General features: G+C 36.5%; 3 protein-coding genes across 5 annotated transcripts; all 3 read left to right on the forward strand.

Annotated features, from left to right (window-relative positions):
• The first annotated feature begins 724 nt into the window (after positions 1-724).
• On the forward strand, positions 725-2699 carry LOC18020687 (ABC transporter I family member 21). Its single transcript, XM_006403077.2, has 6 exons — positions 725-986; positions 1291-1451; positions 1547-1598; positions 1699-1835; positions 1929-2015; positions 2315-2699. The coding sequence occupies exons 1-6, from the start codon at positions 821-823 to the stop codon at positions 2573-2575; spliced, it is 864 nt and encodes a 287-aa protein (XP_006403140.1). The 5' UTR covers positions 725-820; the 3' UTR covers positions 2576-2699.
• Positions 2700-3776: 1077 nt separating this feature from the next.
• LOC18020688 (casein kinase 1-like protein 7) lies at positions 3777-7543 on the forward strand. 2 transcript variants are annotated; one of them, XM_006403078.2, is made up of 14 exons: positions 3777-4414; positions 4507-4547; positions 4823-4892; positions 5077-5225; positions 5320-5415; positions 5522-5592; positions 5698-5759; positions 5840-5903; positions 5995-6079; positions 6178-6304; positions 6401-6486; positions 6571-6637; positions 6715-6848; positions 6929-7543. In XM_006403078.2, exons 1-14 carry the CDS (start codon positions 4339-4341, stop codon positions 7301-7303), a joined length of 1503 nt encoding a protein of 500 aa, XP_006403141.1. In that variant the 5' UTR covers positions 3777-4338; the 3' UTR covers positions 7304-7543. The 2 variants fall into 2 exon arrangements, with proteins under 2 accessions (XP_006403141.1, XP_024013130.1); XM_024157362.1 differs by having other exon boundaries at positions 6934-7416.
• Positions 7544-7654: 111 nt separating this feature from the next.
• Positions 7655-13451, forward strand: LOC18020689 (serine/threonine protein phosphatase 2A regulatory subunit B''alpha). 2 transcript variants are annotated; one of them, XM_024157480.1, is made up of 13 exons: positions 7655-8314; positions 8993-9235; positions 9577-9682; positions 9783-9882; positions 10318-10423; positions 10558-10648; positions 11016-11157; positions 11459-11606; positions 11721-11830; positions 12236-12392; positions 12485-12610; positions 12825-12979; positions 13104-13451. In XM_024157480.1, the coding sequence occupies exons 1-12, from the start codon at positions 8165-8167 to the stop codon at positions 12963-12965; spliced, it is 1620 nt and encodes a 539-aa protein (XP_024013248.1). In that variant the 5' UTR covers positions 7655-8164; the 3' UTR covers positions 12966-12979; positions 13104-13451. The 2 variants fall into 2 exon arrangements, with proteins under 2 accessions (XP_024013248.1, XP_006403143.1); XM_006403080.2 differs by having other exon boundaries at positions 13107-13451.
• The last annotated feature ends 6985 nt before the right edge of the window (positions 13452-20436 follow it).

A 20436-nucleotide genomic window follows, 5' to 3' on the forward strand; every position in this document is an offset into this window, starting at 1 on the left:
TGTGTTTTTGGTAAATTGATCTCTTTATTTCCTGAGACACGAATATTTCTTGTTGTAATCTTTCCTCGCTTCTTCTTAATATTATAGAATAAAAAAGAGAAAGAATTAAAGAGATAATCTTACTTTGTGGGCGGATCAAATAGATTTATTAGTTAAGATTACTCATCGACATCTTTCAAAATTATGATCAGTTATCGGTTCGCTTCTTCGTGTTTTTTCAAATTTTTTCTAAACTGACATACAATATAAACATTCACGAAAATATAATTCCAAACCAAAGAATCAAAGCAAATCGAATTAATTGAACTAATAGAAATTAACCAAAATTATCGGATTTAACTGGATTTCAACACTAAAAAAAAACCAAAAATTTCGGTTAGTTTCGGTGAATTGAAAAAGAACCGAATAAACCGATAACTGAATCAAACTGTAAAATTTTCCGGTTATTTTCGGTAAGATTTCTTGAGATCTGAACTAACTGAAAAAACGGACTGGTTCAGTTTGTCTTAGAAGACATCATCTGTTCGAGTCAGTACGCTGTCTTTTTTATTATTTGTCGGTAAGCAACATTCACTGACGTGGCAGCCTTCTGCTGGTTAAACGTATGACGATTAACGAAAGACTAATAAAGTATGTAAATCTAATGGACAGAGAAGTGCGCGACGTGGCAAAAATCTGATGGCTTATCAGGTCTACGTTGAAAACGGAACGTATTTAAACAACGACAGATTTAACCGGAGGAGGGAAAATCGCCGGTCACCGAGTAACAACAACACTCACATCTCTCTTTCTCTCTCTGATTGTTTTGATTTCTCAGAAAATGGCGGAGAAAGATGCGACGCCGAGAAGCGACGGCAACAATGACGGTGCGATTAGGGTTTGCGGGATGCAGTTTTCTTACGAAGCCCAGGATTCTGTTTTCTTCGATTTCAACCTCGATCTCCCCGCCGGATCTCGTTGTCTCTTGGTTGGTGCCAATGGATCTGGTAAATTTTCGTTTTTTCTTCGTTTTTGGGTATCCCGATTTGCAATTTTGCAGTTTCTGCTTCCATGAATCTGACTAGATCGATTTTTGTAGTTAAAGATTCGATTTTTAATGCTTTTCTTGATATTATATGACTATGAAATCAAACACATTTGCGAAATGCAAAATTTGTATATCATTCGTGTGATTCTGTTTGTTTATTGCTCGAATTCAATAAAATCGAGGTTTTCTTCGTCGAATTCAGCTTTTAGTTTGCTCAATAACTCTGTAATTGACATAATTTTTGTTTTGTTTTGTAATGGCAGGGAAGACGACTTTATTGAAGATTTTAGCTGGGAAGCATATGGTTGGAGGGAAGAACGTTGTACAAGTTCTGAATCGGTCAGCTTTTCATGATACACAGCTTGTTTGTAGTGGTGACTTGTCTTACCTTGGAGGCTCATGGAGTAAAACCGCTGGTTCTGCTGTGAGTTTAAACACCTTGCAAGAGTCTTGACATTAACACCAGATTCTATATACATGTTTTTTGTTTCTAATTTTCTTGGATTTTTCTTTTTTTAGGGTGAGATTCCTCTTCAGGGAGACTTCTCAGCAGAGCATATGATATTTGGAGGTTGTCTTCTCTGTCTTAGCATGCCAGTTTTTGGTTTCTTCTTCCTTATGCTTATATATATATATACTCAGGGAGATGTTTGTGTTTTTGTATGAAGCAGTTGAAGGGATTGATCCTGTGAGAAGAGAGAAGTTGATTGATCTTCTTGATATCAATCTTCAATGGCGTATGCACAAGGTTTCTGATGGGCAGAGACGCCGAGTTCAGATATGTATGGGTCTTTTACATCCATTCAAGGTAAGTAGATTTTGATTCTGTGATATCTGAAAACTCACCATCACCATGGTCTCTTTCTGATCTTTAGATTGTAATGAGATTTGTGATTTTCAGGTATTATTACTGGATGAGGTTACTGTGGATCTCGACGTTGTTGCTAGGATGGATTTGTTGGAATTCTTCAAAGAAGAATGTGAACAAGTAAGCCATTTACTGATTCAGTCTTAAAGCACATTTTCACATAGCATATGTATACATGGATTATGCATAAACATACAGGGGCACAAGCTTTTTCATTTTGGTACTTGTTGCGTCTTTGTGGTCCGGTTTTAAGCTCCTGATGTGGAATGATTACAAGTAATACACCTTATGTCTTGATATGAACTTAACCTTAGAACGGTGACACATCAAGATTATTACTTCTCATACGTTTAGAGGTCTCTATGAGCTTATGGTTAGAAACATGGAAATGCTGATTTTGTTTTTTGATAAATGACCAGAGAGGAGCAACAATTGTGTATGCAACTCATATTTTCGACGGACTAGAGACGTGGGCTAGTCATCTAGCGTACATTCATGGCGGGGAGCTGAAACTCTCGGCCAAGCTAAACGAGATCAAGGATTTGAAAACCTCACCAAACTTACTCTCTGTGGTTGAGTCGTGGCTTCGCTCTGAAACCAATGTCGAGAAGAAGACCAAGAAGAAACCTGTTGTTACCTCTCCATTTATGTCGTCTAGACAAATGGCTTATTACCGATGAATCATCGTAACATCAATCTTTGAGACAATCAGTAAAAGAATAAGAGCAGTTCCCATTTGTCATTGTTAACTTTGTTGCCCTTTAATACTCTCATTCTAATCTATGATTTAAATTAAGATGTCACAAATTTTGGTTGTGATTTTGTTCAATCTTTTAATCTTCACACCTACTCAAGAAAAAGGCAATCTTGCGTAATCAACAAAGATGATTTAAATCTCAACACGAGTAAAAACAATATCTAAAACACTCTAAACCCGGTTTTGGTTTTGCTCGTAAGAAAATAAAATAAAAAATGTATAACAAAAAAATTAAAAACATTATTGCCAAAACATGATTTAAAAGTCTGTTAAAATAAGCCTTGTTGTATTCTACCATAACGCACTAGTGCATTCTTTTACTGCGGTATGCAGATTCTGTTCCGTTTTCGCCTTGTTGGGGTTGCTTTGATATTGTTTTCTTCTTTGTGGCAGATTGCTAAGAAAACTGTTGTTTGTTGCATCTCTTTAGTGAATCTGGTCCGATTGGACTTTCATAGTCTTAATTTCTCCATTTTGGAGTCTTTTCTCCTCCCAAATATTTCACTTGTTTTGAGTGTTACAGAGAGCATTATCTTGAAGGTTGTTCTGCTTAGAACAGGCACGAAGATGTTAATTGTCTTTCGTTTAGCACTTGATGTTGTTGACGATTTAGCATTAACGCCACCGGAAGCTTGGATCCCTCCTTTTTGTGGTTTCATCGATCAAGACGGTCAAGCAAAAGAAGTTTTCTTTTTGCGCTGCCTTTGTTTAGAAGCTACTTGGGTTGAGCTTATGAACTCCCCTTTATCTGTATGTCTCTCTTTGAATTGTTATTGTTGTTTAAATTTTACTATTACCTCGACCAATCTGTGGGTCGTTGGTTTGGTTTGTTTGGCTCCATGTAGCCTTGTGTATCCTCTACTAAGTAGAGGCAAAACTCATTTGATTTGAATGCAAACTTAGTTCGACCAAAAAAAAAGTCTGTTAGAGTATGTTGCGCTTAACCTCCCAAAATTCAGAACAAAATTTTGTTTTGTTGCTCTCTTCTGTTCTTAATCCTCTGATTAAATTCTTTTTGTTTCGTACACTAACCTTAATCAGGATATTATTGTTAATTTTATCCGACTGTACAATTATTAAAACCAAACCAAAAAACAAATTTTTCTTTTCTAGAGGAAAAAACACAAAGGCGACAGACAAAAATGTCCCAAATCTCCATTTCCTCTCGTCCCTCTTTCTTAGTTTCGTCGTATTAAATTACCCAAATTCCTTTTCTCTGTTCTACGAAACCTCGATTTTCTTGCCCAGTTTCCGAGTCATGTCCATCTAAAATTTTGCGCTTTTCGTTTTTAATTGCTCTCGAATTAGCTCGATTCCTAAATCTGAGGTTTTTTTTTTTTTCATTGGCTTAATCAATTCGGCGTTCAATTTGCAAGCAATTCGGTCTCCTTTCGATGAACTGTTTGGGATTCCGATTTTATGATTTTGATGGTGGGTTTGATTTTTGAAGCAATGAAGATGAGTTTATGGCGAATTGGTTTGCTGGAATCTGGTTTTTGATGTTCCATTACAATAATGGATCTCTGAAGACTTTTTTTTCGATGTTAAACTCGTGAATCTGAGGATTGTCGTCGAGGGTAAATCTCTTTGGAAAACAGATCCAGGAGCAAATTGAGGAAGCGTCTGATATTTGATTTTGGAATTTGAGGGTCTTTTTTTTTTTGGTTGGTAAAGAGATTGGAGAAGATGGATCTTGTGATCGCTGGGAAATTCAAGCTTGGAAGGAAAATTGGTAGTGGATCATTTGGAGAGCTTTATCTAGGTAGGTGAAATGAGGACGAATCCGTTTTTTTTTTTGGAAATTTATTTCTATATAAGTTTTAGGGTTTACGTATTGTTTGAGCATTTTTGCAGGTGTGAATGTCCAAACAGGAGAAGAAGTTGCTGTCAAGCTGGTAAAGATTTACCACTTTTAACAACACTTGAATCTTTAAATGCATTTGTTTCTTTTTTTGGATAATGCAAATGCAAATGCAGAAAAGAAAAAATTCTTTTTTAGTTCAATTGCGATTTTCATGTGATGCTGTCTGTAAAAATTCTTTTTTTTCACATGAAGACGATGAGGAATCACTTTCTTGTTTCATTCGCCATTTATGTGACCTTGTTGTGTCCTTTGATTCTGCTTCTCTACTTTTTTTTTATAACTATCATTTTGCCTTTTTTTTCTCAGGAATCTGTGAAGACCAAGCATCCCCAACTTCATTATGAGTCAAAGTTGTATATGCTGCTTCAAGGAGGAAGTAAGTGTCACTTTACACTAGAATTATAGGCTTCTGTCTATTGTGTATGCTTCTTCTGCTTTGTGGGTGATCAAGTATATTCTGTGTAGACAGGCTTTTATTAATTTTACATTTCGTTCTGGTTGCATTATTATTTTGCAAATAACTAAGACAGTTTCTTTTTTGTTTTTCTTTCTCCCTGAAGCTGGTATTCCGAATCTCAAGTGGTTTGGAGTGGAAGGTGAATACAGCGTAATGGTTATTGACCTTCTAGGTCCTAGTCTTGAAGATTTGTTTAACTACTGCAATAGGAAGTTCACCTTGAAAACTGTTCTCATGCTTGCCGACCAGTTAGTGAGTATATTTATCTTGCTAGTTGTTCTGTTCGCTGAGTTTAATGACTTTGTTCGTAACGGAAGAGTATCTGTGTTCTCTGTTTACGTTTCAGCTTAACAGGGTTGAATTTATGCATACTCGAGGTTTCCTTCACCGTGATATAAAGCCTGATAATTTTTTAATGGGACTTGGACGCAAAGCAAACCAGGTGCTAAAATATATCTTTATGGTGCTTAGCCATAATTTTTAATTGTGATGGTGGTTTCGGCTTCAACCTACTGAGATAACTGTTTTTTTTTTCCTCATGATTTCAGGTGTATATCATTGATTTCGGATTAGGAAAGAAATACAGAGACCTTCAGACTCACAAGCACATTCCTTACAGGTAAGAATATGCCATGTTTATTTGTTTCCTTTATCCTTACTCAGGGATCTGCATTTTTGCATCCTAATATCCGTGAACTCAAAAGGAAAGATTAAATTTTGACAGAGAAAACAAAAATCTCACTGGGACGGCTCGTTACGCTAGTGTCAACACTCACCTTGGAGTCGGTAAGAGAGTTGTTCTGTGGTGTTATATATATATTTGAATTGTGTGTCTGAAACTTAACTAGTTGCTGGTGTTTGTACAGAACAAAGTCGAAGGGATGATTTGGAATCACTTGGTTATGTGCTTATGTATTTTCTCAAAGGAAGGTAAGAATCTACAGTTTTTTTCCTTCTTCTTCTTTCAACTACTGTATATTTTGTTGGACAAAAATTCAAACTCTTGTTTTGTTGCAATCAGCTTACCATGGCAGGGATTAAAAGCTGGGACAAAGAAGCAGAAATATGACAGAATCAGTGAGAAGAAAGTATCAACACCTATAGAGGTAAAACAACTCGACAATCTGATTGCATCATATTAAGAGATTAAAATGTTAAAGCTATCTCGGTATCTTAGTATGTTAATGGAATGTTTTCGATGTAGGTGTTGTGTAAAAACCACCCTTCTGAATTTGTTTCATACTTCCATTACTGCCGATCTTTACGGTTTGATGACAAACCTGATTACTCTTACCTTAAGAGGCTTTTCCGCGACTTGTTCATCCGAGAAGGTTCTTTTTCTTATCTTATCATCATTATTTTCACAAAGTTTGCATACTGTTTAAGCGGTTGTTGTCTCATTTTTCAAATTGTTGATTCTCTTGCAGGTTACCAATTCGATTATGTATTTGACTGGACAGTCCTAAAGTACCCTCAAATCGGTTCCAGCTCTGGTTCTAGCTCACGGACAAGGGTGACTTTTCTTTCTTTTTCTTCTACTCTTGTGGTTTTTGAGTTTCTCTATGCTTACGTAAATGTTAATCTCCGGGTCTTGCAGCATCATACAACCACGAAACCAGGATTCAACGCAGGTCCTTCCATGGAAAGACAAGAGAGGTTCGCAGGTAAAAATCTACTCCTGCTTCTATTGGAAATCTCAGAATCACACACACATTCATTCCTCATGATTCTGTGCGTGTAGGTAGGGAAACAACCCGTGATAGAATCTCAGGTGCAGTGGAAGCCTTCTCCAGAAGACACCCGACAACAACTTGTACGCCACGTGATCGTTCCAGATCAAGAAACTCTGATGATGGACCTTTCACTAAGCACACGGTAACAAATCTCACTTCACCAAAAACACATATTGATACAAAAGCGTGCATAGAGACTCAAATTGTATTTGTTTTTGGCAGCATAGAGACTCTGAGAGACCAAACAGTTCCTCAAGATACAGAACATCTTCTTCTAGGAAAGCTGTTGCTGCTTCAAGCTCTCGGCCAAGTTCTGCAGGCGGACCAAGCGAAAGCCGAGCTTCAAGCCGTCTGGTTTCATCGAGCGGTGGTGGTGGCAGCGGAAGTGGCAATGGCCGTCCCTCGACCAGCCAGAGAATCCAAGCTGGATATGAATCCAAGACTCTGTCTTTCTCTCGTGCAACGGCTTCAAGAAACAATCGGGAAGATCCATTGAGAAGCTTTGAGCTTCTGGAAATAAAGGAAAATGAGAGAGACAGAGAGACAGCAAAACTCAATGAGAACTCATCAGAAAAACTTCCTCGGAGAAAGCGGTGAATCTTTTGGTTAAGAAAGATTTCATATACTTGAACGATCTTTTACAGGTGATTTCTGCTACAGCTTTGCTGAGAGATCTTTCCCAGCACTCTTCGTTTGTATATTTAAATCGTGATGTGTTTAGACAAAATAACAATCAAAAATGTAGAGGGTTTCCATGTAAAAACGGTGAACATTGTATTCCTATATTTTCTCTGTAATAATAAACCAAAAAAGAAAACAAACAAAAATTGTTCTTTGGTTCTCTTCTAGTTGACTTTTCGGTCAACGCTGAGGGCTAAAAGTGGAAAATAAATACCACCGCTGGGCCGAGTATTAATACCAGTTTTTAATTCATTCACATCATTTACCTTTCCGGGAAAATTCTCCGATTTTCTCTCTTTCTCGAACTCTGAAATTTCCTCTATTGATCGGAGAGTGATCAGTGTTCACTGATCTGCCACGTTCTTCCTCCTCGGTGCATAAATATTAGTGTTCGAATCGGCGAAGACGTTGTATGATATTGTAGTCTATTTTGCTTGTTGATAGAATTTGAAATCTAGGGTTTATCGAATCGTTTTTCCTTTTCCTTTTCCGTTTCGGTTTCTTGGAGTTTCCCAGATAAAGTTAGCAAATCTTCTCGATTGGTCAGAGCCGCTTGTGTTGAATTCTGAAATTTCTGTGGGTTTCGTGGTGGTTTCGCTCCATTCAAGTTGGTTGTAGATCGTTCGAAAATCTGAAGATTTCGTCGTAGAGTTAGTGCTTCAAGGTGTTGGAAGAAATTGAAGAAATTAGGGTTTCAGTGGTTACGATCCAGTTTTCGAAATTGACTTGGAGTTTTGTGGCACTTCTGTTCTCTTAATTCGATAATATAAGGAGATCATGGAGATTGATGGTGTAAACGATGTTCATATCTTGGATCCTGAGCTCTTGCAGCTTCCGGGTTTGTCTCCTTTATCGGTGAAAACAAACCCTCATATTGCTGAGGAACTCTTCTCACAGTGGCTTTCACTCCCTGAGACTGGCCGATTGGTAATTTGATTCCCAAGCCTCTGATTTCTTGTCTTTTTATTTCAATCCCATAGTGTTTATCAACGCCACCATCTATCTAGTTGATAGATCATTTTGATTGTCTTTTGGAAAGTTTCGTTTATCCATTTGTGATTTCAATTGGATGCTTAAACCTCTGTCTCCTTATGTGCATACCGGGTTTGTAAATTTTAATCAGTAGTATAGGTTGGTACTGTGTCTGTTCTTCAGTTTCTTGTTCATTTGATTTATGCGCTTGTTTATGTATGCTGATTCCTGTTCCTGAGCCCATTGTTAATAAAGTTGTCGTTGCGACATCATTTGATTTCCCATAACTTTTCCGTTCATGGTCGTACATGGTCCTGAGCTCATTGTTATATATCTAAGAATTTTGTTTATTAATTAGTGTTAGATATATAGAGAATGTGTGAATCTTCTTATAGAGCTTAGAATGACTTGGGTGAAAAAAGTACTGGGATATATCAAGTCTCTGCTAGAAAAGCATTTGTATTTGTGTAGTACCAACATTAACTTAAGCTTCCTGAGAATCTCCTCAGCGTTCCTTTAATTTGATATGGCTGGGAATCAATCATACGGGGAAGAAACTTTAGGTGGCAGTTTTTTTTAAATGTTTTTTTTGTGACCTTATTTTGGCTGTTCATCTTTGTGATGTTTGTGCAGGTCAAGTCTTTGATTGATGATACTAAATCTAGTACCCCAGTCAGTGTATCCAAGAATTGTGCCAATCTCAACATTTCTTGCGGAAGTGCATTGCCATCTGTGTTTCTGAACAGTGGCACTCCCCCACTATCCCCTCGAAGTTCATCTGGGTCTCCCCGTTTCTCGAGGCAAAAGACAAGTCCTTCTTCTCTACAGTCTCCTTTGAGATCAGTCAGAGAACCAAAGCGCCAGCTCATCCCACAGGTTTGATATTTATCCTGCTGCTCCTCGTAAGGATGTTTTTTTTTTTAATTACAATTGGCTTTCTTTCAAATAACAGGAGAAGACTCTGCCTTGCTTGACATCTTGATTTTGGTTTTTTATGTACGCTCACATGATTGTTATAACTAGATTGAAATAGCTAAGTAGATGTATATCCATGAGCAAAAAAATTAGTAGAAACTATTTCTACGGTTAAGTTGAATTGATACATTTTTTTTTTTCACAAAACGTTGACAAATTGCACGTTTATTATGGTAATTCGTTTAATAGCGAATAATGTTCAACATCTTGTTTATAACTTCTATGCTATGATATGTATGCAGTTTTACTTCCAACATGGGCGTCCACCTGCGAAAGAACTAAAGGAGCAATGTATATCCATGGTCGATCATTATTTTAGTAACTATATTGACGGACTTCGTATGGATGGTGATATTTCACTTCAAACTTTTCTACATCAGTCTCGTGCTGTAAGGAATAGGCAAACAGTTGATCTTACAAACATATTCCTGTTATTGTCCAATTGCAGAATTCAAATCTATTACGAAAGAAGTCTGCAAGCTGCCTTCTTTTCTTTCTTCGGTACTTTTTAGAAAGATAGATACGAAATGCACCGGTATCGTTACAAGGTAACTCTTTGTGTGCTTTCTTTTCATATGCGTAATTGTAGTAGTTAAGTGTATATACATACTTGTGTGTTTGTGTATATGTAATAATAATAATAGAACACGCTGGTGTGGATCTCTGGATTCACGCTCAACAATTTGTCTCGTCAATTGCACACATTTAAAAATAATTGTACAGTTGCATAATAATTTGATATTTGATTGTTATCCTTTTTACGTAAGCCACTTTTACATAATATACAAGATATTTGTAATTAAGTAATTTTGAAGTATCGGCACTGTAGATTTTTTTGGAAATTGATATACTTCTCAATTAGCCAAAGCTTGGTTAAGAATCATAGAAATATACAACAGCTATGCAATTTTTTCTGTTTAAATTCTGACAAAAAAAAAAAGTATACACCATATATTGTTCCTGAATATACTGTTTACCCGCAGGGATGCATTTATCAAGTATTGGGTTGATGGACATATGTTGGCAATGGACGTAACCACACAAATATATAATATTTTGAGGCAGACAGGCTGCAAGTACCTCAGACAGGTCTATTTGTGATTCTTTTCCCAGTTCTTCACTGCTGTTTGAATTGTTTACCGAAGATTATCGTCTTTCTTGTTTTCTTTAATCCATTTTCCTGAAGACGTCTCACTTCTATCATTTCTTGGATTTGGGGATAGGCTGACTTCAAACCAGTTCTTGATGAGCTGCTGGCATCTCATCCTGGCTTGGAATTCTTGAGGAATACACCTGAATTTCAAGAAAGATATGGTAAGAACATATTTGGTTTATGATACATTGATTTTATGGTGATATATATCTAGAGTACTACGGGAAAGCCTGTTTATTATGTAGAAAATAAGATGTTCATGCAATTTCTTTCCATCTATTTGATTTTTGAGAACACATTGGCGAACTTGAAAGTGACTTCTTTAGCTGTTCTGGTAGGCCAAGGCAAATAATTTTTCCTTTGTTAATTTTATTGGCGCTTTCCATTATAATTATTTCTTGAAAGTTGTGAAATGACACTTAATATACAGTATATCAGGTGCATACTGTTTTATACATCTATTGACTAAATCATATTTTTTTTCTGTGCTTGTTTCATTCATCATTGTGTTCTTTCCCGTCTACCCAGCTGAGACTGTCATCTACAGAATATTTTACTACATAAACAGATCAGGAACTGGTTGCATTACTCTTAGAGAGCTGAAGCGTGGGAATCTTATTGCTGCCATGCAACAAGTTGATGAAGAAGACGACATCAATAAAGTTATTAGGTGATCATGTTTTCCTTTTCATCGTTTCTTAAAAAGTAGTGAAACATATTTTTAGTTAGTTTTGTTTATTATAATAAAAACCAGTTAAGTTGTCTAAGAATTCAAGCTCAGAAAGGAAAGCTGTGTAGCATTGTAAGCGATATGGGGGTAGTGCTTAGGTCTTCGTATCGTTTCTTAGACATAGGCACTACCCGTTAAACTCATAAAGGAAAAAGAAGTGTATGGGAAGTTCAGATTAATACTCAGAGAGGACATTATGCATGATTTGTCCATTCAATTTGACATTTTCTTTGCTTTTCAGGTACTTCTCGTATGAGCATTTCTACGTTATATACTGCAGATTTTGGGAACTCGATGGCGACCATGATTTCTTTATTGATAAGGAAAATCTCATCAAGTATGGTAATCATGCCCTTACTTACAGGATTGTCGACAGGATATTTACACAGGTTGGCTCCAGATGTCAAAATGTTTTTGTCTGAACACACTGTTATGAAGCTTAATTATAGTCTTACGGGATTCATTCCTTTATGATTCATGTTATGGCTACGTCTCTCACATAGGTCCCTAGGAAATTCACGAGCAAAGTTGAGGGGAAGATGGGTTATGAAGATTTTGCATACTTTATTCTCGCCGAGGAGGATAAGTCCTCTGAGTCCAGTCTTGAGTATTGGTACACTTCTCTCCCCTTCTTTCATTTTTCTTTACAGACTATTCTTCAGCCATTGTGTCCTTAGCTGCTTGACTCACAATATGTCAAAATGAATGTATAACCGCTAAGCCAAAACTCGTGGCATATCTACCAGAAATTGTGATACAGTAAACATCAAGTAGTACCATTATTTCATGAACATAGAATACCCATATTGAATCTAAAACATTTGTCTGGGTAGTGATTTATAGGTCTTTTCTCATTCATTATATCATGAAACTAGAACGCTTTCTATTGACCCGCTGATATAGGGCATGCGTCACTGGTATGTCATCCATCTGCCATGGATGTAACACACTGGACTCGTGGTGGCTTTTTGGCTTTTTGGCTTTTTCCCCTGAAATTGATTGAAAGGTTTCTTTGCAGGTTCAAGTGCGTAGACCTGGATGGAGATGGGGTGATCACTCCCAACGAAATGCAGTTTTTCTACGAAGAGCAGCTGCATCGCATGGAATGCATAACCCAGGAACCTGTACTCTTTGAGGATATCCTATGTCAAATATTCGACATGATTAAACCGGAGGCAAGAGTTCTTTCAAACCCTAACATGGTCTTTTGCTATTTCCCGGGTGTTTTACTTATTTTGAATATCAGTTTGCTTATTGACTCTTTCAGAAGGAGAACTGCATCACACTCCAGGATCTGAAAGCATCTAAACTTTCTGGAAATATTTTCAATATACTCTTCAACCTGAATAAATTCATGGCGTTTGAAACCCGTGACCCTTTTCTCATTCGCCAGGTAACCAGAGCTTTTCTGTAGAGTTTCTTCCACTTTGGTTTTAACAGCTGTTGAAACTATTACTACTGAATGGGTTATTAATGATATATCAATTCGTGAAAGGCTCTAAAAGACCTAGATAGTCTATATCATAACTTGGGAGAAAACTATGAACGATGTAACAGGGTTTAGTTAACTTGACCGCTACTATATTTTTTTTCTTTCCATGTCATAGGAACGTGAAAATCCAACATTGACAGAATGGGACCGATTTGCTCAGAGAGAGTATGTGAGGTTATCGATGGAAGAAGATGTGGAGGAAGTCTCGAATGGGAGTGCAGATGTTTGGGATGAACCACTCGAATCTCCATTTTAGTTACTTCATAAGAGGTAATAATTTCCCCAGTGCTCATCGTCAAGAGTTGTTTGTGTATGAATTATGAAATTTATTTATGCTCCCAAGAAACGAAAGCTTGTTCCTTTGCTTATGACACTTAATTTGCTCGTTTATTACTAGTTTCTTGGGAAGAAGAGGAGGAGGTTGAGTTTGGATCTTCTTGGCCGAGTAACAGCCTCGGAAAGGGAAAGGGTTCTCAGACAACCACGAAAGCCAATCCCTTTCCAACCTAGGGATTGGCGAGCAAATGAGAGTTTGTCTGAGAAAGTGTCATTTCATGAAATATTTATCTTGCTTAGGGTTTTTCAGGTCGGACACTCTTTTCAATCTACTATGTATATTAGTATACGTCGGTTTATAGTGTTTTGTGGAACCAAACAACAACGGTTTTATATTCAAAATCGAAAGAACTTGTTTTGTACAAAGACTTTTTTTGTAGGCGAAAAGGGTTCTAAACTTTCAATTTGTTTTACATGTTCACGTCCTTTTTTTTGCTTAAACGTACAGCTATTTTGTGCATATGATATGAATATGACTTTATGCTAACTATCTTCGTTAATTGACCTCTAACCCTAATGTTTCCTAATAAAATATATTTAACGTTTTCGAGTGACATAAGCCAATATTGATTTTACTATTTTTTGTATTGGAAAATAACCATTTAGCAAAATAGAGCAAAAAACTACTTTTGTTTAATTGGATCATATTGTCCAACCTTTTCTTTGTCAATAGATGATACAGTAATGATTTGTATTTTGTGAGGTCAAAACGTGTGTTTCTTCTTTCGTTTATAACTCACAAGCATGAACTACAAAGTTGTAGCCTAATTTTTTTCGATAACTTTAGTAAAATAGTCTATTAAATTTGTTTTAATATAAACTCTTTTAAGACGACAAAAAAAAAATATAAACTCTTTTATATATAAGGTAAAATTTATATGTATTTATATATATGTATATATATTATATATTAGAGAGGAAGAGACGTGAGAAAGAGAAAGAGAAGAGAGGAAGAAGCGATTTCTTCTTATCACACCTTCTCATTATTATCATCCAAGATGTATTTATACAGGGAACGGGGAAGAGTGGTAAGTAAATTATATGGACAATAAATATTGTTACCTATCCCTACATATGTGGATAATTATTATCCAACACTCCCACTTAATTATCTATTACTAATAATTTATTATGTACTGTCTCGTTAAAAACTTTATCATGGAAAAATTTATTAGAATAAAAACTATGACAAAGGAAAAGAGTACAGCTACGTAATCTCCCTCTAGAAATGATAGATATACATTTCTTTTATAGATCTCGCAGTCCACGCATTCCAATATTATGGACATGTGTTTCTGAATGATATAGTGGGAAGCGCCTTTGTAAAGAGGTCTGCTGCATTGTCACTTAAGTGAACATATTGGATATCCACTTCCTGATTTTTCTCGAGTTCTTGAGTGTAAGAGAAAAACCATGGAGGAATATGTTTTGTTCGATCGCTCTTGATAAAACCTTCTTTGAGTTGAGCGACACATGCAGCATTATCTTCGAACATTTTTGTTAGTTCCCTATCAATGACTATTCCACTTGCACCTTGAATATGTTGAGTCACAGATCGAAGCCATATGCATTCTCTACATGCCTCATGGAGAGCAATGATTTCCGCATAATTTGAAGAAGTGGCGACCAAAATCTGTTTTTGAAAACACCACGAGATCGTTGTTCCACCAATTGTGAAAACATATCCTGTTTGCGATCTAGCTTTATGCGGATCTAATAAATATCCTACATCTGCAAAACCAACTAGACCAACTTCGAGGTTTCTAGGATAAAATAAACCCAGATCAATCGTACATTGGAGATAACGAAAAATATGTTTTATTTCATTCCAATGTTTGCGTGTAAGAGATGAGCTGTATCTTGCAAGTAGATTAGTAGCAAAAGCTATATCTGGTCGAGTACAATTTGCAAGATACATAAGTCCACCGATAGCGCTCATATATATAAGGTACTTCAGGACCTAATACGTTTTCGCTATCTTCACAAGGTCGAAATGGATCCTTGTTAATATCAAGTGATATATTGACCATTGGGGTAATCAAAGGAGTTGCTTTATCCATTTTAAAGTATTTTAACACCTTTTTGGTGTAATTTGATTGATGCACAAATATTCCGTCTTGGAAATGCTCAATCTGGAGCCCTAGACAAAATTTTGTATTTTCAAGATCTTTCATTTCGAACTCTTCTTTCATGTGAGTTCTTGCATCATCAATCTCCTTTTGAGTTCCGATTATCTTCAGGTCATCGACATATACAGCAATGATCACAAATCGTGATGAGGATTTCTTAATAAACACGCAAGGGCATATCGCATTGTTGATGTATCCTTTACTCAACAAGTATTCACTCAAGCGATTATACCACATGCGTCCGGATTGTTTTAATCCGTAAAGTGATCGCTGTAATTTGACTAAATATATATCTTTAGATGCTTCAGGCATCTTTGATCCTTCTGGGATCTTTACTTCCTCTAGGATTTTCATATATATGTCACTATCAAGTGATCCATATAGATATGCAGTCACAACATCCATAAGATACATATCTAGATTTTTAGATGCCGTTAGGCTCATTAAGTACCTGAATGTGATTGCATCCATCACCGGGGAATATGTATCTTCATAATCAATTCCCGGTCTTTGAGAAAAACCTTGTGCCACAAGTCGGGCTTTATATCTTGTGATCTCGTTTTTCTCATTTTTTTCTCACAAAGACCCATTTGCACCCGACTGACATTACATCTTCTGGTGTAATGACTATAGGTCCAAAGACATTTCTTTTATTCAGGGAGATTAATTTATTTCTTATGGTCATCTGCCATTTCTTCCAGTCAGGCCTTTTCTGGCATTCTGACACTGACCTTGGGTCTGGATCATCATTTTTATTTTTAATTTCTTTGGATACCGAAAAAGAAAATATTCCATTTGTATCATTTATTTCACTTCTAGCCCATAATGTCTCACTTTGGGCGAAGTTAATGGAAATCTCATACTTTTCAGTATCATGTTCGTCTTCTGGACGAACTTTTTTAACGGGTTTTTCTGGAACCTCTTCATATATGTCTTCATGACATATATCTTTATATGGTTCTTCTATAACCGTTTCACCAATGTCTTCAAGATATTTTTTTTTATTCGGTTCTTCTGGAACCTTATCTCCCAATTTCTTTTTCTTTCGAGGATTTTTATCCTTCGAGCCCATCGGCCTCTCGCGCTTTAATTGAACCCGCGGTTCATTTGCTTTATTCCCATCAATAACTTGTTCCGGAACATTTATTTTTGATGGAGCATTAGCAACAGGGATATATGATTTTGTCACCCTTCTCGTATCTCTGAACGCATCAGGTAACTGATTTACCAAACTTTGCAAATATATAATTTTCTGAACTTCTGCCTCGCGTTGACGGGTAGGGGGATCAAGATAAGCCAAGGTTTGTGTACACCATGTGATATCCTTTGGTGATTATTTTGATCCTCCTCCCCCCCCCCCAATGTTGGGAATTCATTTTCATCAAAGTGGCAATCGGCAAAACGTGCCGTAAACATATCTCCAGTTACCGGTTGAAGATATCTTATTATACTTGGTGACGTATAGCCGATATATATTTCCAATCTCCTTTGTGGCCCTATTTTTGTTCTTTGCGGTGGGGCTATTGGGACATAGACCGCACATCCAAAAATACGGAGATGAGATACATTTGGCTCCTTGCCAGATGTTAACTGTATTGGGGAATATTCATTATATGCACTTGTCATCATCTGGACCAATGCCCCAGCATGCAATATAGCATGTCTCCATACAATAATTGAGAGTTTTGTTCTCAATATTAATGGTCTTGCAATCAACTGCAACTGTTTTATCAAAGACTTAGCCATGCCATTTTGTGTATGAACATGTGGAACTGGATGCTCAACATCGATTCCCAATGACATACAATAGTCATTAAAGACCGCTGAAGTGAATTTACCAGCGTTATCAAGCCTGACTTTTTTATGGCATAATCAGGGAATTGCGCTCTCAACCTGGTTATTTGGGTAGTTAATCTTGCGAAAGTCATATTTCTTGTGGTCAACAGACACACATGTGACCATCTACTAGATGCGTCAATTAATACCATAAAATATCTAAATGACCCGCACGGTGGGTGAATCGGCCTACATATATCACCATGTCTTCTCTCTAAGAATACAAGGGATTCATTCCCAACTTTGGCTGGCGATGACCTAGTTATGAGTTTTCCTTGAGAACATGTCTGACATGAAAACTCTCCCGATTGAAAAATTTTCTGGTTTTTCAATAGGTGGCCACTCGAATTTTGCACAATTCTTCTCATCATGACTGATCTAGGATGGCCAAATCTTTTATGTCATACTCTAAATGTACTAGTAAACCCTGGGTTTACAGTAACATAGGATTCAATCATATTTATTTTTGTGCAATATAACCCAGAGGACATCATTGGTAATTCTTCCAATACATGTTTCCTCTCAGATGTAATGCAAAGATATTCAATGCCATTCTTATTTATACTTGTTATATGATATCCATTTCCTCGGATATTTTTAGAACTTAACAAGTTTCTGCTAGATTTGGGGGAATATAATGCATCAGTTATTTCAAACTTTGTCCCCCTTGGCATTGAAAAGTTAGCTCTTCTAGAGCCTATTATAATAGTTGCATTACCAGATATGGTACTCACGCTTTCGGCGGAGTCCTTTATTTTGAGACCGGAGAAATATTTTTTATCTTTAAGTATAGTATGTGTCGTAGCACTGTCTGCTAGACATGTATTTTCATCCTGAATCTCAAACGATGACATGTTCTGAATCACAATATGCAAGAAAATACATTAAAAACCAAAATATGATTTTAGAAATTATTTTATATTAAGAAAAACTTTTTCTTGTTAACAAAAATATATTACATTCTTATTTAAAATTACATTGGTTTTTCTTGTTTTCTTCAAGAAGACTTTATATTACATCGATCTTAATCGCTTTGTTTCCATTGATTCTTCAGGATCAACAAGGAAATCAGCGATATCAAGATGAGTATAATCACTTATGCCATCAAAGGAAGGTCCAGCTTCATCAGAGATGAAATTGGTTTCAAAATTCTTTCCTTTATCCTTTTCTTTGGCATATTGTGATGCTCGGTACAGATCGGCTAAATGTCTTGGTGTGCGCCATGTTTTTGCCCAATGATTTTTCATGCCGCATATGTAACAACATCATTTTGTCTTTCTCGTCCTCGATCTCGTCCGCGACCGCGGTTATGGCCTCGACCGCGTCTGCGTCCGCATTCGGTTCTATTATTTTGACTGGATGATGCAACATTCGCTTCTGAGAATGGCGATGATCCAGTTGGACGAGTTTGATGGTTTAACATCACGAGCTGATTATTTTGTTCAGCTGCAAGGAGGACTTGCATCAACTCCGAGTATGTGGTGTAACCTTTTGCCCGATATTGTTGTTGCAGGGTTACTTTTCCAGGATGAAATTTTTGGAGAGTTTTTTCGATCATGTCGAAATCACTTACCTCCTGTCCACATAACATTATTCTGGAAGTAATTCCGAACATAGCGGAATTATATTCACCAACACTTTTGTAATCCTAGAACCGAAGGTTCAACCACTCATATTTGGATTTCAGTAAGATCACATATTTCTGGTGATCAAACCTATCTTTGAGAGATTGCCAAAGATCTGCAGGATCTTCTTTCGTGATGTATTCCTCTTTTAAACTATTATCGATGTGGTGGAGCAAAAATATCAAGGCTTTTGCCTTTTTTTCATCTGATGTCGTTTCCGACTTATCGATGGTATCGAGAAGTCCGTTTTCTCTTAGATGAATTTTTGCACCTACTGCCCATGACATGTAATTTTTACCAGACACATCAAGGACGCGAATTTTGAGCTTTGCCAAATTTGACATGATAATTGTATGTATATCATAAATTTAGCAGAAATTCAATTTAAATATTGTTTTTAAAGAAAAACATGATAAAAACTTTTGAATATGCATATATAACAAAAATATAGAGGCAAAACTTTCTATATAATTGAGGAGGCAGAGCCTACCATAATTTTAAAGAGGAGGTATGACCTTCTACTCTACAAATATAAAATTAAGGAGGAGGTTTAGCCTTCCACTCCATTAATATAATCCGAGGAGACATAGTCTACCATATGATCATATGATCGTGAAGGCATAGTATATCATAACGATTGGTTTGGGGAAGGCAGAGCCTATCATCCCGTAAACTTTAAAATAAATTGAACATAAATTTAAATTAATGGTTCGGGGAAGACAGAGTTTATCATCCCCAAATAATATATAAATTTAGAATAAATTAAACATAAATTTAAATCTTACCTCTTTGGTATAAGATCGAGAAGCGCTCGTGCTGATAACGTAATATAAACTCTTCTATATATAAGGTAAGATTTATATGTATTTGTATATGTGTATATATTTTATATTAGAGAGAAAGAGACGTGAGAAAGAGAAGAGAGGAAGAAGTGATTTCTTCTTATCACACCTTCTCATTATTATCATCCAAGATGTATTTATACAGGAAAGGGGAAGAGTGGTAAGACCAGGTCCAGTAGTGGTTTGTTGGACGGATTTGGCTCGAGTTCTAAGGCGAAATGGACTTAAAAAAAAAAGAAAATAGATCCAAATTCGACGGATCGGTTCATCCGGAAGAGCTTGATGAACACGCATCTCAGACACGTGGCGAAGCGTGAGTGGAGGCATTTTCGTGTAATTTTCGGGGAAGGAAAATTTTTTTTCCTAGACAATCATTTCTCCTTCCCGATTTTTTTTTCTTCACTCTCTTCCTCTCCTACGGCGATTCTCGTCGCCTCCGTGAAATCCGTCGAAACCGTCAACTTTTGCTGGTGTAGTGGACAACCGAGGGTCGGGCTTCCGTGATTATTGTCGAGGTAAGCGTTTCTTCTCTTCCTTTGCTGGATTTTATTCGATTTAGGGAAATTAGGGTTTTGGTTTTCATGAGCAAAAATTGTCAGTCTTTAATCGGTGGTTTAGATTGGGTAATTAGTGTCGATTTCGAGTCATCTCACCTCATTGAAACCCGAAGACGATTAGAAGTAAATTTTTTGGGAGATTTGAAAGAAATTTGAAATCGGTGAAATTAGGATTCATATGAAATGGGGAAAAATTTTGGGGCTTTCATTTGGGGTTGCAATTGGGGTGTAATACAATGTAATTCAACCGCTTTTCACTTGCTTTCGATACGAATTCATGTTATATTGTTTATTTGGTGAATTTTTGTTCGATGAAATTAGGGTTTTTTCAATTTGGGGAAATAAATTGGGGCTTTTCTTTGGTGTTCAAATTGGAGTTTAGTTCTTCCATATGTATTACTC

The sequence above is a fragment of the Eutrema salsugineum genome, unplaced genomic scaffold, assembly GCF_000478725.1.
Source record: "Eutrema salsugineum unplaced genomic scaffold, Eutsalg1_0 scaffold_17, whole genome shotgun sequence".
Lineage (NCBI taxonomy): Eukaryota > Viridiplantae > Streptophyta > Magnoliopsida > Brassicales > Brassicaceae > Eutrema > Eutrema salsugineum.

Excerpts from the sequence above, each read along its gene's own strand:
- LOC18020689 (XM_024157480.1), top strand. The coding sequence starts at position 8,165 with ATGGAGATTGATGGTGTAAACGATGTTCATATCTTGGATCCTGAGCTC. Across the intron at positions 8,315-8,992 it reads TCCCTGAGACTGGCCGATTG|GTCAAGTCTTTGATTGATGA; the intron begins GTAATTTGATTC and ends ATGTTTGTGCAG. Across the intron at positions 9,683-9,782 it reads TGACGGACTTCGTATGGATG|AATTCAAATCTATTACGAAA; the intron begins GTGATATTTCAC and ends GTCCAATTGCAG.
- LOC18020687 (XM_006403077.2), top strand. The coding sequence starts at position 821 with ATGGCGGAGAAAGATGCGACGCCGAGAAGCGACGGCAACAATGACGGT. Across the intron at positions 987-1,290 it reads GGTTGGTGCCAATGGATCTG|GGAAGACGACTTTATTGAAG; the intron begins GTAAATTTTCGT and ends TTGTAATGGCAG. Across the intron at positions 1,836-1,928 it reads GTCTTTTACATCCATTCAAG|GTATTATTACTGGATGAGGT; the intron begins GTAAGTAGATTT and ends TGTGATTTTCAG.
- LOC18020688 (XM_006403078.2), top strand. The coding sequence starts at position 4,339 with ATGGATCTTGTGATCGCTGGGAAATTCAAGCTTGGAAGGAAAATTGGT. Across the intron at positions 4,893-5,076 it reads TATGCTGCTTCAAGGAGGAA|CTGGTATTCCGAATCTCAAG; the intron begins GTAAGTGTCACT and ends TTCTCCCTGAAG. Across the intron at positions 5,226-5,319 it reads TCATGCTTGCCGACCAGTTA|CTTAACAGGGTTGAATTTAT; the intron begins GTGAGTATATTT and ends TTTACGTTTCAG.